The following is a 16,415-nucleotide window of genomic DNA, read 5'->3' as shown; positions in this document are numbered from 1 at the left end:
ATATTGTGGTCTAAATGTTATATGTCGTTTGTGCTGGAAATGCCCTCTTACAAGGTTCTTGCGGCAATAATGGATAGTATGGAAGAAGTATTTTGCAGTTATTTAGAGATTTTTATTTTTAATGAAAAGGAGATTTCCAACTTTCATGCACTTTATGCTAGTCTTCTTACCACAACAACTAAAAAGATATTTTTAAATGATTATTAAATATGAGGGTTTTTTTGTTTGTTTGTTTGTTTTGTGGCTGCACCGTGCAACATGCAGGATCTTAGCTCCCTGACCAGGGATCGAACTTGTGTCCCCTGCAGTGGAAGCACAGAGTCCTAACCACTGGACCGCCAGGGAGTTCCTAAATATAAGTTTTAGTTTCAAGCTTTTCATATGCTGTTTATTCAGTGAATGCAGATGAAAGTCAGTAAAGAACATTATAGATTACATTATTAAAATATGACATAAAATTGGTAATAGAAAATAGTTTATACACATCTCCATAAAAAAATTGGTGACTGCTTATTTTATTTTTCCCACAAGTACTGTATTCTAAGTACTAAAGTATTCCTCTTGATAGCCGATGCCTTACATAGATCAGGCACTTAGTAGATGCTTAATATGTATTCATTTATTGAATGATGTAAGCCTTATATTAGAGTATAGGTTAAATCACACCAATTAGATCATGCCACAGGTATAAAACCTAAAACCTGTATATGTGTGAGTCATTAATTCACATTCCAGGTAAATATAATGTTATATAATCAGTGCAAAAATTTTATCATCCCCCTATTTATTTTTAAATTTTAATAATGGCGACTCTGAAGAAAGTATCAAAAAGCAAAAGAAAGTTTGGATTTCTATTTTATTTAAACCCTCAGTCTGATTTCTTTAAAGTTTTCCCTAATTTCAAATCTAGGACTAGTGGTCATTTTTATGTAACATTTAGCCGAAAGCTCTACATATGCTAGCATTAAGCGAATGATAACACACGTATTTTTTTTAATTTTAGTCATTGCTAAGTAAATTGAATTTTGCAGTTATAATCTGACTCACAATAGGATTGTACAGAAGGAATTGTAAAAGAAAAAAAGAAAAGTACCCCCCAAAATGTATGGTATAGCATCATTTGTAGAGTTTGCAGCTGGAATAAATTTTTTTTCTTCCATTTTGTATTATTAACTACATCTGAAGCATAAAATGGGGAAATAGTTCTGCAACCTTGCCAAGAGATGTATAGAACTAGTGCATTGTCTTTCTTAAATACTCCTTGATCAAATCAACATTTTTAAAGGACTATAAATAAACATTTGAGTTTTGAGATACAAAAGCCATACCAAAAAAGTAATTGCGCTTATAATTGAAAAAACAAGCATCGAAAATGTCATCTTTTGGTCATACGTTATGCATAGCCTAGAGTTGAAGGGAAAGAAAAGCATGCATTGCCTGAGAACAACATTCCATTTTTAAAGCATTTCCCATTCAGACTTTGATGCTTGATTACTTGAAGTGAGCTGAGGGACAATGTTGTTTGGGACAGTTATTTCTTTTTGGACTCATGAAGTTTTTCTGGCTTTTTCCTGTTCCTAGAAGTCCCTCTAGTGGTGACTAACGTGAACACAGTAAGAACAATCCAGAAAACACTGAGTATCGTCTGTGTAAAATCCAGAGTCACCCTGACATGTTAAAAGTCTGCATTTGTTATTCACAAATGCTATTTAAACAAATAAAACTAGAGCTGTTTTCTTCTCCTCTGAAATTCTAACTTGATTGATTATTATAATGAGCCCTTTCCTAGAAGATCGGCCATTATTTTTTTTTTTCAGAACCGAAAGAAATATATTGTGAATGGCACAGTCTTTAGAAAATTAATTTCCTATGGAAATTAACAACCCAGACTGTTACTGGTAACTATTTTAAAGCCCACTTTATAAACCTCATTCACTTGATTTCTAAGTAAGAATTTATCAAATGGAAATGTCATAAAAATGCCATCATCTGTGGGGTGTTTATTGTCACATGGTTTTTTTTTTTAACTAACAATTTGTAGCAATGTGATATTCATCCCAGAACCCTGTGACTGCGTATTATGTTGTTTGAAGTGTTACATTTGTTCATCAGTACCTCATACTAATCTCTGTTCTTGTCATTCGTGTTACACCCACCAACTCTGCTACCAACCAAATCACACAGGGAGCATCTGGCTTAGACGGAAAGCCAGGATCCCGGGTGAGTCAGCACCTCAACTTGCTCCAACAGGTTTTGTGGCTAGGAGTTTTATGCTTCAGGACAGACTCCCATCAAATGATGAGGGGTACATAGGACTGGAGCAGAAGAAAGTGGACAAAGATAGGGCAGAAAAGGGAAAGGTAGACAAAGCCTGGGTTGCAGCCTTGTTTGTCATACAGCCTAAACTGCAGAATGTCTTTCTGAAGCCGGGGTTCAAGTCTGGATAACTTGTGACGTGGGAAGAATGACCGATCTAATTGGCTTCATTGTCGTAGAACCCCAGACAGATTTTTCCATAACCAATGAACACTTCCTGCAATTCCATGGGAGGGGCCCTCTGAAGGAATCAAAATCACGTGAATTTATGTTAACTTGCTTTTCCTTTTATGTTTATATCCATATTAGAAATGTAACTTCTTCTTTGGAACTAACTTTCAAATCTCTGTTCATTGAAATGACTTGTCTGTCTTCTGTCATTTTGTCTCTTTTCTATGGTTCTTAACAGCTCCATCTCTTAAATTTCAGCTACAGGTCCTCAATATTTAGAAGTCTTCTGAAGATGAACTTTGAGTTCAGGCAGTAAGAAAAAGATCAAACTGATGTTGATAATTCACCAACATTAGAATGAGTTTAAAACCCTGAATTATTTCATATCACAAGACTCATAGAATAAACAAGAATAGTAAAACAGAAATAGGAATACTAAAAAAGTTGTGCTAGAATAGTTTCTGTTCGCAAATATCATAATAAATTCATTGCAAATCTAAGCATAGTCTTCCTGAAAATGAGCAAATATACATGAAGTCCTTGCTACATTTTTAAGAATCAAAAAGAATTCCAAGCTCTTCAATTCTAAAAACCTGTTTCAGGCAGTCATTATTTTCACTGGACCTCAGTGTTCCTATATTCATCCAAATATTATCTCATCTGCCACAGAAATCCTAATCCTGAACCAGGAGGCCAGAGGGCAATTATGCCATTAAATCATCCAGCTGCCTGGTTTGTGCCTTATAAGCCTAGTGACTTGAGCCACTGCAGCAGAACCTATAAGAATAATTCCTTCCTTCTAAGCCCCCTGCTGCTTCCAACAGAACTGAAGAAAGCTTGAAAAGTTAAACACTGTTCTCATTTATTTAAGTTTTTTTTTTTTACTTGTATAACTATTAGAGTCTCTTAAACAGCTGAAGACAAGACTTCAGAGCATTTGTGGCCAAGAGGAGTAGGGGTAACTGTAGGGGCAGAGAATGGATGTGAAGAAGAGGTGTTGTGAAGCAAAAACAATTATTTTTTCTTAAGATTTTGGGGGCAAAGTGAAGATTTTCCATTTAGTCAGGGAGGAAATATATAATTAAATATGATATACAGTATTTTGTGTGAGCCTTTCATTGAAATAGGCAGTTATATAATTCATCCCTTTTGCATGAGTTTCTGGAAAACTAGTGGCCTGAAAGAATCAAGCATAAAGCAGTTTGAAAGGAGACGTGTTGTCTTACTGACATTCTAAGGCATCATTCACCCAGGAAAAGTCCAGGGTAAATTATAACTGCTTTTCTTACAGCCCAAGGGATATGTCTCATATTATATTATTTTTATCTTTTTTTAGGGTACAGATGGCCCTATGGGACCCCATGGCCCCGCAGGTCCCAAAGGAGAAAGAGTAAGTTGCTCCTGAGGCTATTAAGCGGTGACCTAAGGAAAACACAGAGTGTGGCTTTTCCATTTTAGTTGATCTGAGCTGTTCATTTCCCAGAAGAAATAAAGGGCCATCCAATAGTAAATGGAAATAGATGCCATCTTAAGTTCTATTCAGAGTCGTCATGCTGAGAGAATGACAGAGTATTAGGACATGCCTGCCTTAACAACAACAACAACAAAACCAATTCATACAGTTTCATAGCTAAAGTAAACAGCTCAGACCATTCCTCCCTAACCCCTAAGGAAGATGTGTTCATTTGGCCTTAATCCAGAAAGTTGACGCCAATAGGTCTAAACTTTCCAGGACCATATATTCTGGTCGATAATCTTTTATATAAAGCTACTGTATTCATTCAGAATAAGTTATAACTTTTCTAAAGGGAACTTACAAAACCTAAGCATTCTCTGCACAGTTACACATGCTCCTCTTTTTAAGCAAAAGAATAGCCTTTCTTTAACCATAAGGAAATAATTTTAGTGCATTATAAAACAAAAACCTTCCACTAACCTCTCTATTGCTAAGCCATGTTTCCATATCTTTGGGGGGAAAAAAGACACTCAGAGCGGAAGATAAACATCTGATACAAAAAAATGTACTACAGCATCAGCAGCTGGTCATCTGTCTGGAACTTCTCTCCCTCTTTCTCTGTTTTTCTTCTGCTTTTTCTTTTCCTCACCCTGAAAAACTTAGAAGGTTTTTTTTGTATCTGAGTAGAATTGTGTCATCAATTTCCCCACCATCCAGAATAGGATGTAAAGAAAGTATCCTAATGGTGGGGACTTCAAAATGTTGGAATGATTCATTGTGCAACTTTGTGGTCTTTTAAAACTAGATAGAGTTTCATCAGTCTGGGATAATTTGCTTTAAAATAGAGGGCCATATAGTGATTTCTTTGGCATACATCCCCATCCCATAATTCCATGTCCTATAAAGTGAATTCAGTTATTCAGTAAGTATTTATCACATTAAGATGTACAAAACACAATGTACTCCTAGTGTGGAATGAAAATGCTCTCCTCCCATTTATGAAGTCTATTTTGTTAATTGTTCTAATGAATTGCATAATAATAATTGATTCATCATCCTATATCCTTTTATTAATACACTGTATATACTTACTCAGTACTGTGAAGGAAGCAGCTATTTTCCATGATCTCGAAGAGTTTACAATCTAATTGCAGAGGAAAAAAATATCTGCAAGGAATAACTAGATAATGAGGCCTAAGTGAATACAAATAGTACATGCCGTGCATTCAGCGATGAGGAAGGCTGGCTTTACCCAAGAATCCTTCTAGGAAGAGGTGAGTCCTAAAGGAAATAAGTCATCTGAATTTATTTCTAAGGTCAAACAAAAGCCTTACGAAGATCATCTTAATTAAAAAGATTTAAAAGCTGAGAGCCTCACGCTGCGGGTGCATTCAAGCATTGTATCAAGAAATCCAGTACATGAACTAAAAATGGAGCAGCAAATCTCAAGTAGTCTAGTGGCAGAAGGCCCTGGAACTCAAGAGGGTTTACCGTTTGGTAAATCAGCTGTTACTTCCGAGAGCTCAACAGTGTCATAAGAGTATCAGGTCTCAGCGCCGGGGTAGAATTCGCCAGCAGAGCAAATGAAATGGCTAAGAATTTGTGAAGGCATAGTTTAAGTCAAATGGCGTGCAGTGTGAAGTGTTACACTTGTATTTACTCAGCATGTTGACTATCTTAACTGGATCAGATATCAGCACTCTCTCCAAGTGCCCCTCTCCCTAAGTGCTAAACTGGAGTGTGATTCTCAAAGTGAATTGATGGAGGTGCCATCTGGACTCTCTTGAAAAAGTTTCAAATTTTAAAGAGGCAGGAATCAAGAAAGGGGCTCATTCTAGAATAGTTCCTCAGTGTAGGCATGCAAATTAAAGATCCTGAATGAAATGAGACCAGCCTAAAAGAAACCAGGCATTTGACAGACAGTGTTATTCAAGAATTGTCAAATACATGACTGGCAGCATTAGTAGTCAGCTTTTCAGAGCACCTATCGTCCTACCTGCAGCTGATTTCTTCATCTTGGCCTTGTAACCACTAAGGAACTCCGTAGAGTGTGTTAAATTTGAGAGGTTCAAAGTTCTTTTGGAATGAATTGATCCCGGAAAAGAAGTTGCACATTCAAGGCCCTGTGGTAATATTTCATTCCTAAAAGTTTTCAAGCTGAAACCATTAAGCTGCTTTTGGCTCCAAGTGACAGAACCCCAACTCAAAATGGCTTAAACAATAAAGAAATTTATAGTTCTGTGTGGCACAATAGTCAAAGGAGGAACTCTAGGCTTTGCTTCTGTGCCCTTTCCAAGAGCTGGCTTTGTCTTCTGACCACAGGCAAGCTGGTTGCAGCGGTTCCAGACCCGCCCTCTGGCGAGGCATCGGCAGAGAGCAAACATAGGGACTGTCTTCTCCTGTATCCTCCTTAGCTGTGAGGAAACTGTCCCCAAGGCTTCCCAGCCACTTCCCCTGACACTTCATTGACCAGGATTGGGTCATATGTCCACTTCTGAAGCAGTCACTGGGAGTGAGATGGAATTGTCATTATTAGCTTAAAGTAAGTATTTGGGGTGAGCAATTCTGCAAGAGGATCTCCACAGCTTTAGTGACAGCTGAATTCAAACCAGCCACGGTATATTCATTTTAAAAACAAAATAAAGCTGAAATTCAATCAGAGGAGGAAGAAGGGAGTAGGTAAATCAAAATGGTCTGTGGAGATATTTCAAACCACAGCTACTCTAATCCATTGAGTTTTTACGAATTGGACCAACTCCAGGTTACATGAACCTTCCTTCTAAATCCCCACCTCCCCTCCCATTTACACACGCACACATGCACACGCACGTGCATGCACGCACACACACACACACACACACACACCATTACCAACAGCACCACCATCACTTAAAAAATCATAAATAACACTGACAGATCAAACTGAAAGAACTTTATTTTGAATTAGTGCTCTTTGGGTTTTCAAGCCCTTTTCATTAAAAACAAGACCTCTAACTGTATGATAATAATGAGAGCTTCTTTTTATGGACATATTATTTGGCAACATATAATTTCATATTTTATAATCACACTTAATCTTCAGAAAAATTCTTGCAGAATATGTATTACTCTCTTATTTTACAGCCAATGAAACACAGGCACAGAAAGGTTAAGAAAGTTACCCAAGGCCACACAACCAGTCAGTTCCAGAACTGGAATTCAAATTTAAATCTGTTTCATTTCAAAGCCTGGCCACTTTACTGAATGCAATCCCTGCTCTTTCAGTAATAAACATAAAGTAATAATGAGTAAAAGTGCAATAAGCTTTTATCATATTTATTCCCCCAAATCTCCCTATACTACATGTGCCTCTAAGTGACAGTGCTAATTAGCACCAACAACCCCTAAGTTTAAGTTAAAGAAGAATATTGACAGTGACTTGAAATCTGCTCACATGGGAATTTGGAGTGTAGAGAAACACAGAATAATACTTAGATCTGCATGCACAGTTATCAGCTGAACTTGACATTGTACCCCTGGAAGAGATTTGCTACCGTTAAACTTCTTCAGGGGTGTGATAAAAGAAGGTAACATTTTCTTTTGGCCCCTCACATAAACATCATCATTCTCTTGATGTTTCCATATTAAATACTGACAGTTTAATTTTGGAGATGGCAGCAGAAGAAAACACTACTTGAAATGCAGACATCTCTTTTTTTATTATCATAATTTCATATTCCTGGGGCCACCTCCAATTACACTTATTTTTTATAAGCATTCAAGATGATCGTTTAACGAATCAACCAACAAAGGATTAATCTCCAAAATATATAAACAGCTCATGCAGCTCAATATTAAAAAAACAAACAACCCAATCCAAAAATGGGCAGAAGACCTAAATAGACATTTCTCCAAAGAAGACATACAGATGGCCAAGAAGCACATGAAAACCTGCTCAATATCACTAATTATTAGAGAAATGCAAATCAAAACTCCAATGAGGTATCACCTCACACCAGTTAGAATGGGCATCATCAGAAAATCTACAAACAACAAATGCTGGAGAGGGTGTGGAGAAAAGGGAACCCTCTTGCACTGTTGGTGGGAATGTAAATTGATACAGCCAGCCACTATGGAGAACAGTATGGAGGTTCCTTAAAAAACTAAAAATAGAATTACCATATGATCCAGCAATCCTGCTACTGGGCATATACCCAGAGAAAACCATAGTTCAAAAAGACACGTGCACCCCAATGTTCATTGCAGCACTATTTGCAATAGCCAGGTCATGGAAGGAACCTAAATGCCCATCGACAGATGAATGGATAAAGAAGATGTGGTACATATATACCATGGAATATTACTCAGCCATAAAAAGGAACAAAATTGGGTCATTTGTAGAGACGTGGATGGATCTAGAGACTGTCATACAGAGTGAAGTAAGTCAGAAAGAGAAAAACAAATACCGTATATTAATGCATATATGTGGAACCTAGAAAAATGGTACAGATGCACCAGTTTGCAGGGCAGAAATAGAGACACAGATGTAGAGAACAAACGTATGGACACCAAGGGGGGAGAGTGGCGGGGGTGGTGGTGGTGGTGGTGTGATGAATTGGGCGATTGGGATTGACATATATACACTAATATGTATAAAATAGATAACTAATAAGAACATGCTGTATAATAAAATAAGTTTAAAAAAAAAGATTATTATTTAAGCTGAGACAAGCTCTGCTACTTAAATAGGTACATGGAGAGAGAGTGATGAGTTAGTAAATTCCTACCTTATCAGGCACTGAGTAGAAAGCATACATGTTTTTAAACCCTCTTTTTCCAAAAGGAAGCAAAACATACATGATTGTATTGATGTGACTTGATTCATGAATTATGCAAATATTTACTGATGTGCCGGACACTATTATAAGCCGTGGGCATGCAGTAGGGAAAAAAGCCAGGGCCCTGGCACCCTAATATGGAGATTCCAGTGAGGGGCTCGGCAGGAAATAGACAAGTTATAACGTGGGTATGTCTCCTGGTGTACGAGCCCCGTGAAGCTCATTTAAGGGCAGGGGCAGTCAAGGAGGAAGGGCTTGCTGAAGAGACATTGGGGGAAAAAGAATTTTCTTACTACATTTTTGGAAAAGTAGTAGCTTAAAATAATTAGTAACAAACATTTCACAGTAAGGCCAAAGAAACCCAAGCACCACACCCTAGATATGCAAGTCCTTTTGCACCGCTGGGCAGACAGTCCTTCTTTCAAAGTTGATTCTGTAAAATATGCTAACATGGATTTCTTTTGCTCTATCACTGGCAGCGGCCCTGAAAGAGCCTGACTCTTTGGAATTTTGATAGAATGATACTTCAAATAGAGGCTTTAGCCACAGGCCGTCAGGGAAAGTGTGTGAATATAGGTGTTTGTTTATGATTTGCACTTTCACCTTTCATTATAGGGTGAAAAAGGAGCTATGGGAGAGCCGGGACCCCGAGGACCGTATGGTCTTCCCGTGAGTTCTCTTGTCTCGCGATGGTGTTTCCCTTCAGCATGTATAGATGACCTGTCCCTGGCGTGGTTAACCCTCCCCTCGTGGGGAGACTAATCCCATTAGAGGAGCAAAGAACAATCCACTAATTCTCTTCAACGCCAATGTAACTGTGTACTTCAGAGATAGGTCGTATTTGTGTCGTATTCTTACACTCACGTACAGACACCCACACACTTCACCAGATTGAGAGGATCAGAGGTTGTCCGTGAGATGGACAGTGCTAACCTGAAAGGGGGCTTTTGACTGTCAGATAACCCCTCCTTGGGCCATCTGACCAGACCCATAATTGGCCCTTCCTTGGGAGGTCATTGTACCAGAAGTGGGTGTGGAAGCTTAATTTTAAAAACTCTCTTCAGACTTTATCTGTTCTCATATATCACTTACAAAAACTGCTCTTACTAATAAAAGGTATTTCTCAGATTGATGTTTCCGATGACTTTGATGTTTCTGACCTTTCTAAATTACCGTGATGACAAGTGATCTTCAGAACAGAGAAGGTTGATAGTGTTCTATCTTCTGAAAATTCTCAATTACACCCACTTCAAATTGAGAGCCTCGGGTTTGCTTCAGAATATTATCTTTGGGATAACTGTAAATGATTTGATGGGGTAGGGTAGAACTACAGTAGAAGCATATACTGTTGTCTCAAGGTTTTTAACCCCTATGTATTTTCCATGTACCTTGTACTTTCTAGTTTTTATGAATTGAAATAATAAGCTCAAACCATGATTACTCGAGTGCTAAAAGAGATGCTGATTTTGAAATAGATTTTGAAATCTAACTGGTGCAATCAAAGCAACTTCTCAGCAACTTTTGGGTGGATTTGTTGTGTGATTTTCAATGCCCTGAAAATCTGCTACACGGGGCTCAATGGATCATCCTTGCCCAGCAGTATTATATTCCTTCTATAATAGGGGGTCATTAATTTACTAACAGTTTTTAAGCTGTGATCTTCACACCCACAATATTTATAGACAAGGTGTACATCTAGCCAAATTAAAATTGTACTTAACAATAAACAGTTTTCACATTCTTTACACACTTATGAGCTAACTACTAAGTTGTCAAACTAAAGTAGCATAGATGTGCTTATAATGTTAGTGCTGGTGTGTTTTTCAATCAACTAAACAGTATTTTTGCTTTTGACTTACTCTTAGATTGATAACTTGAATACCAAGCATTAAACTTCAGCAAAATATCAGACTACTTAACCTGATATAGAATAAAAACATTTTCATGACACTTACCTGCAACATTAACAGTCACTTCACTTGATTTACTGAAAGAAATTTGTGTTACTAATCAATAGAGAATCTTCTTCACATTTCTGAATTAGTTGTTTTTGTACTAGTGTTGCATGTCCAGGCAACCTTAAATAGAATAATAACCTATTCGTGAAACTTAGGAACACTAATGTAGCTACTATGATTCTTTGGCAGGGGAAAGATGGAGAGCCTGGTCTTGATGTAAGTAATACCTACAATAAACATCTTCCCATTATAATAGATGCTGATGGTCTCCATCATCAATAACAGCAAGAATACTTCTAATATTTTTCTGTACACATAGTTATGTGTATAGCATATATTGCTGTGTGTGTAGACAGCAATATGAAATAAACCACTAGGGTTGGCATGAGAGACATAAAAGCAAAAAGCATAATTATCTAGTATGAAATTAATAACTGACAGTTGATAGAGGCACTTCAAAATACTTTCCCAAATTAGACATTCAACATGAGTGGTTAAATTACTTATTCTAAAATATGCATAAAATCGAAGTATCTTTCACATGCCACCCTTAGGGAATGGTATGTTTATTCTCAAAGCTATTATGCAGTATTTTTCTTTTTAGCATAGAGTCTCTATATATCTTATAGCAACATAATTCTATAAAAATAGAGAATGTCGAAAGTCAATCCCTCCTAAAATGATTACTGCTCATCCTGTATTTATGTGAATAATAGCAGTAGCAAAAAGTAGTAGTAGTTACTCTTTATTGGGCACCATGTGTATGCAGACATCATTCTGGTACTTTATATATATCATCACATTTAATGCTCACACCAGCAGATGTGTAGTATTAATAGGTATTAACCTCGTCTTATGGTCAAAGGACTAAAATGGTGAAGTAAGTTTGCCCACAGTCCCACAAATCAGAGAACTTGCCGGGATTCAAACTAGGATCCCGATATTCTCTCCACTATACATTTCTTTGGAGAAAAAGCAAGAAACCTTTTGTTTACAGATATTTGAGATGTTAGGAAACTTATTTCTAAGTGCCACTTTACCCATCTAAGTTTTGAGACTTGAGGGCATGCCATGTTTCTTTACATTTGCGTTCAGAAACATGAATTCTTAAGGTTTTTTTCAATATGGTGTTGCCACAGTTATACCAATAGATCTTTTTGGTTTGCTTTTTATCCTATAGGGTTTCCCTGGTCCACGAGGCGAGAAGGGTGATCTAGGAGAAAAGGGGGAAAAGGTGACCTCTCCAGCCTAGCATGTGCCTGTTTGATTTTTCTGCTTCTGTCTGCTTTGCTGTTCAACCTGTGTGATTCTTTCATACGTCTAATCTTTCTCCATCCTGTGCTCCAAAAACACTCTGATGTCTGATCTGAGGAACCACATCTTCACAGAGGAATAAAGGCTACACTGCAAGAAATAAGGGCACTGTTAGCACAGAAGAAAAGAATTATAATCCCCAGATACCTGGGCTACAATCTTTGGACTACCTGACGCCAATTAATTGAAAGATGAAGTTTTCAGGGGTTTTTGAAAATGGGGGTGGGGGAGGCATTTATGACATTAAGTAAAATTAAATAGCACAAATCTGCACCAGTCTTCTGGCAGAGCTCAGCTAACCCTGTAAATTCAGCATCTCGTTCATCTTCACGACATTCCCAGTAGAGACAGAAGATGTGTCCTGTATCTTGATTTTTTTTTTTTTTTTTTGATTGGAAAGTGGAAGGCAAGCAGTATGCCCGATAAACCCAGTGAGTCCATTACGCAGGGACCAGGACTTGTTGCCTTCGGACGCTGTAGGTACTTTTTTTTCTTTTTTGTTTCTTTTTGCGGTACGCGGGCTTCTCATTGTTGCGGCCTCTCCCATTGCGGAGCACAGGCTCCGGACGCGCAGGCTCAGCGGCCATGGCTGACGGGCCCAGCCGCTCCGCGGAATGTGGGATCTTCCCGGACCGGTGCACGAACCCGCGTGCCCTGCATTGGCAGGCGGACTCAACCACTGCGCCACCAGGGAAGCCCGTGAATACTTTTTGTATATGATTCTTTGACATGGGAGACAAAAATTAGCAAGAGCCTTTATGTGTTCATACCCACAAAGACAGATAGTTACAAAACTATGCTGATTAATAATAACACTGACACATTATCCTCTGTAAAAGTGTCTGTTTTCCATAAAGCTTGAGGTTCACTAGAATATTACTGAAAAACGATTCCCAGAGCCTGTTAAAGTCAACATTCATATGACAACACTTTCCGTTGAGTGGTTATTCTGAGTTGATTAACCAATCAAAAAATGAATTGAGTCCGAAATTAATAATACCCAACACAGCTGGTGTCAGTCACGCCTATGTGAAGAAGAGTCCACTCCCTCCCAATGAAGTTTAAGTCAATTTTACCTCACGGCAATGATGTTACTTGCTGAGGAAGAATGTCGATTCATCTTGCACAAGTGAGCAGTTTACTCCCGAAAGCTCCTCCCATCTTATCACACCTGCTCTCATTTCATTTCACCCTGGCATCTCGGGTCTTTGGTTTTGGTCATGATCAACTAAACCACACAGAAGTTCTCTCTTTCCCCGATATTAGAGGAACCCAAATGGCTTTGATTCTGAGCCTTCTGATGCAATGTTTTTGGCACACAGGAGATAAATGTGGAGCTTTCACTCACACAGAAAGAATGCATTAATTTGAGTGCATATCTCGTCTATATCTGTTATGTATATGTCTTTGAATATTCATGTTGTTTCGCTTCTGAAATTATTCAGACTTATTGTATCTGCCATCCTGACCGCAGAATGAATACACTAATTTAAATATGTATTGCATAGTATTTTGTATTCTGTACTGCACCAGCTTCTTGTCTATAAATATGCAGAGATATTTGTTAATGTGAAACAGCTGAGGTGCATTCCTTACTTCTCCTCCTTTTGCCTCCTTGCCTTAATTCCTCCATCCCTATGATCCATGCAGCTTTCCACAACCTTTACCTTGATTCCTAGATACTAATTTCCATGGCTACATTCCCACCATGTAATTATCCTGCCTACCTCATTTTTAGCATTAGCTCAACTGAATCCAAACTGCTTTTCCTCTCTTGAACAGAATTTTTTTTGTTGTTTTTTTGGCTTTTGTTACCTTGTGAGCAAGCTGGAAACCCATTTACCATTGTGAACACCTGGCATGAGACCAATAACAGTGAATTAAAGAACATCTTTGAGTTTATAAACAAGTCTGTTTCTCCAAGTGGCATTGCTGAGAAATCTTAGCACTTTTAAAATTTGTTTATCTGACTTACTAAGGAAAGTATTTGCTTTTAGTTTCCTTAAAAAAATGTTAAAAGAAAGAGTATATTTTTAACACACTGAATATGTTTAAATGAGAACTAACTACAAAAAATAATGTCAGAAAGTTGGATTCATTTCAAAAAGATAGAAGCTGCCAAGATTTTTTCCTTTTCCTCTGGCTCAATGTAGCTTTCATCTGTTATAGGATTAGAAAAAAAGCAAGTTGGCAGGTAATGAAAATTGGGTGAAGTCTCCATTATTCCTCTGAACTTCACTGCCACTGGCTGGATTCAATACAGTTGGTATCTGTCATCTTCACCAAAGCGGTGGCAGGAACACCTCATTCACAAGGACCACGGCACTGGGGTCTAAGTCAGCACTGATTCTCCTTTCTGATGTGTCAGCCTTCAAGTTCTTTCATCTTGTTGAATCTTTTTAATAAAATCCTGTACATCACTGCCCAGAATCCATTGCCACTCCGGGAGTCTGTTATTTTTCATAATATCATGCCTTACCTAAACCAGAAAACAGTGGTAAATGCCCTTCCAGACTTTTATTGGCTAAACCATCTTTTGAATCACCGTTACTTCCCCCCGCCCCCCCCAAAATAAAACCTGTCTTATTTAAACCCTTGTATCCACAGGGGGAAAAGGGAAAGAAAGGCAAAAAGGGGCCTAAAGGGGAGAAAGGAGAACAGGGTGCTCCTGGATTAGATGCACCCTGCCCGTTGGTATGTCTGACTCATGCAACCGTCTCCAGATGTCACATGCGGAGGCGAAGCTGGGAGAGGAGCAAACTGGAGGGACCGCGCCAGCGGGGGTTCTGATTGGCATCTTTTAACGTAGACGTTAAGGTCCCAGAAACATCGATATCAGGCTGTCAGTGTGTTCCACCCCTTCTCTCTGGCCACCAGCTATGCCTGGTTTCTCAACACTCAAGTACTGATGTGCATCCGGGGCATGAATGCGGGATCGGAGGAGGAACCCGTGCTCCCCAGTCCTGCTCTGGAGAGCAGGTCCCCATTCCCAGAGAAGCGCTAGTTGTAGGACCACATCAAGCTCTGTTTTGTTTTGTCCAGCGTCGCTGGATGTTACCTTACCCTTCAGAGTTGCTCCTCTCCCAGCCTTTTGTTATTGTGGTTATTTCATTAGCAGAAATTGTGCTTAAGTGATTTCTTCTGTTTAGTAACATTATGAGTTAATCTTTACAAACAGGGATTCCGTGGCGTTAAGGGGGAAAAAGGGGAGCCAGGCCAGCCTGGCCTGGATGGGCTGGATGCCCCTTGCCAATTGGTACAGTATTTCTCTTTCCTACCACCCTGCATGCAATCCCTTTGTTTATTACATCTTCATCTCTCTCAGTGTAAAGTGGTACTTCTGGAGCAAACTTTACATGATAAACACGCTACACGCATGTGCATGAATAGCTCCTTCAGTGACTGCAGAGTGAAAAGAGCATGCACGCATGTCAATCAGTGACTGCAAATTAATCTCCTGACGTTGTTCTCACAACGGACACAGCTGCCACGTCTGTGTTCTGGGGAATGTCAATTTATCTAATAACTATTTCAAGATGACATTAAAAGTGCATAAAAATCTTCTATGTAAAGGTACAACTAGGCTATAACTTTGGGTTTTACCCCTAAAGTTACCTTTTTTTTTTTTCTTAAAAGAAATAAAGGCATTTTTGCCTTTCACTAAATTTCTGTCAGGCTGTAAATAAGACCAAACGTACATAGTTGAGCTTCTGTGGTCAAGACTTAACCAATTCAAAGGAATGCTGTTAAGAGACCATAGGGGAGAAAACCAAACTTCTCTGAGCGTCTAAAGATAATAGTCTGCAGCCCAAACCCTCTTCTTTGTCACATAACCTTTTCAGTTTAATGGTCCCTCCTTTTGAAACTCACTTTCCTAAAGTAGACAGATCTCCCCTACCTCCATTGGCATGTCAAAACCCTTATACTAAAATCTAAAATTCTACCGGGTGACCCTTCTCCTTGTACCAATCTGGCATTACCGATTTTTTTCCCAAATATCTTATAAAGTTATTTCATGGTGTTTTTTTTTTTACATTTAAAAGGAAAGTGTATGCAAATTTTCTGAGGTGTAAAGGAAAACTTTTTATGACTGTGTTGATGGTTATACTTGGTCTGCATGTTCTTATATTATTCTTAAATACTAAGCATGATTCTTTAAAGATAAATTTGTTTCTCAAGTCTTTTAAGAGATTGTATTGTAGAAGAAAATTTTATTCAGTCAATAATTGCAACTAGAAAATGTCAATATGATATGCCCAGTCTTTTATTTTGTTTGCTTGGTATTGACAATAAATAATATTTTACAATAATTTTGTTGGGGGAAAACACAAGCATGCTTCATAATATATCAACTCTTCCTGCCTTATTTATATCATTTGTATC

At 38.3% G+C, this 16,415-nt stretch overlaps 1 protein-coding gene across 2 annotated transcripts in view; it reads left to right on the top strand.

The window, feature by feature from the left end:
- COL25A1 (collagen type XXV alpha 1 chain) overlaps positions 1-11,970 on the top strand; it is a 461,595-nt gene extending 449,625 nt beyond the window's left edge. Inside the window, exons 31-34 of one of the 2 annotated variants that reach the window (XM_065877601.1) lie at positions 3,824-3,877; positions 9,376-9,429; positions 10,908-10,934; positions 11,899-11,970. In XM_065877601.1, the coding sequence (XP_065733673.1) occupies positions 3,824-3,877; positions 9,376-9,429; positions 10,908-10,934; positions 11,899-11,970 (207 nt within the window). Of the gene's footprint in view, positions 1-2,184; positions 2,221-3,823; positions 3,878-9,375; positions 9,430-10,907; positions 10,935-11,898 lie in introns of both variants that reach the window. The other variant, XM_065877600.1, reaches the window with a different exon arrangement.
- The last annotated feature ends 4,445 nt before the right edge of the window (positions 11,971-16,415 follow it).

Source organism: Phocoena phocoena, chromosome 5 (genome assembly GCF_963924675.1).
Source record: "Phocoena phocoena chromosome 5, mPhoPho1.1, whole genome shotgun sequence".
NCBI lineage: Eukaryota > Metazoa > Chordata > Mammalia > Artiodactyla > Phocoenidae > Phocoena > Phocoena phocoena.
This window is presented reverse-complemented; position numbering and strand designations above follow the sequence as displayed.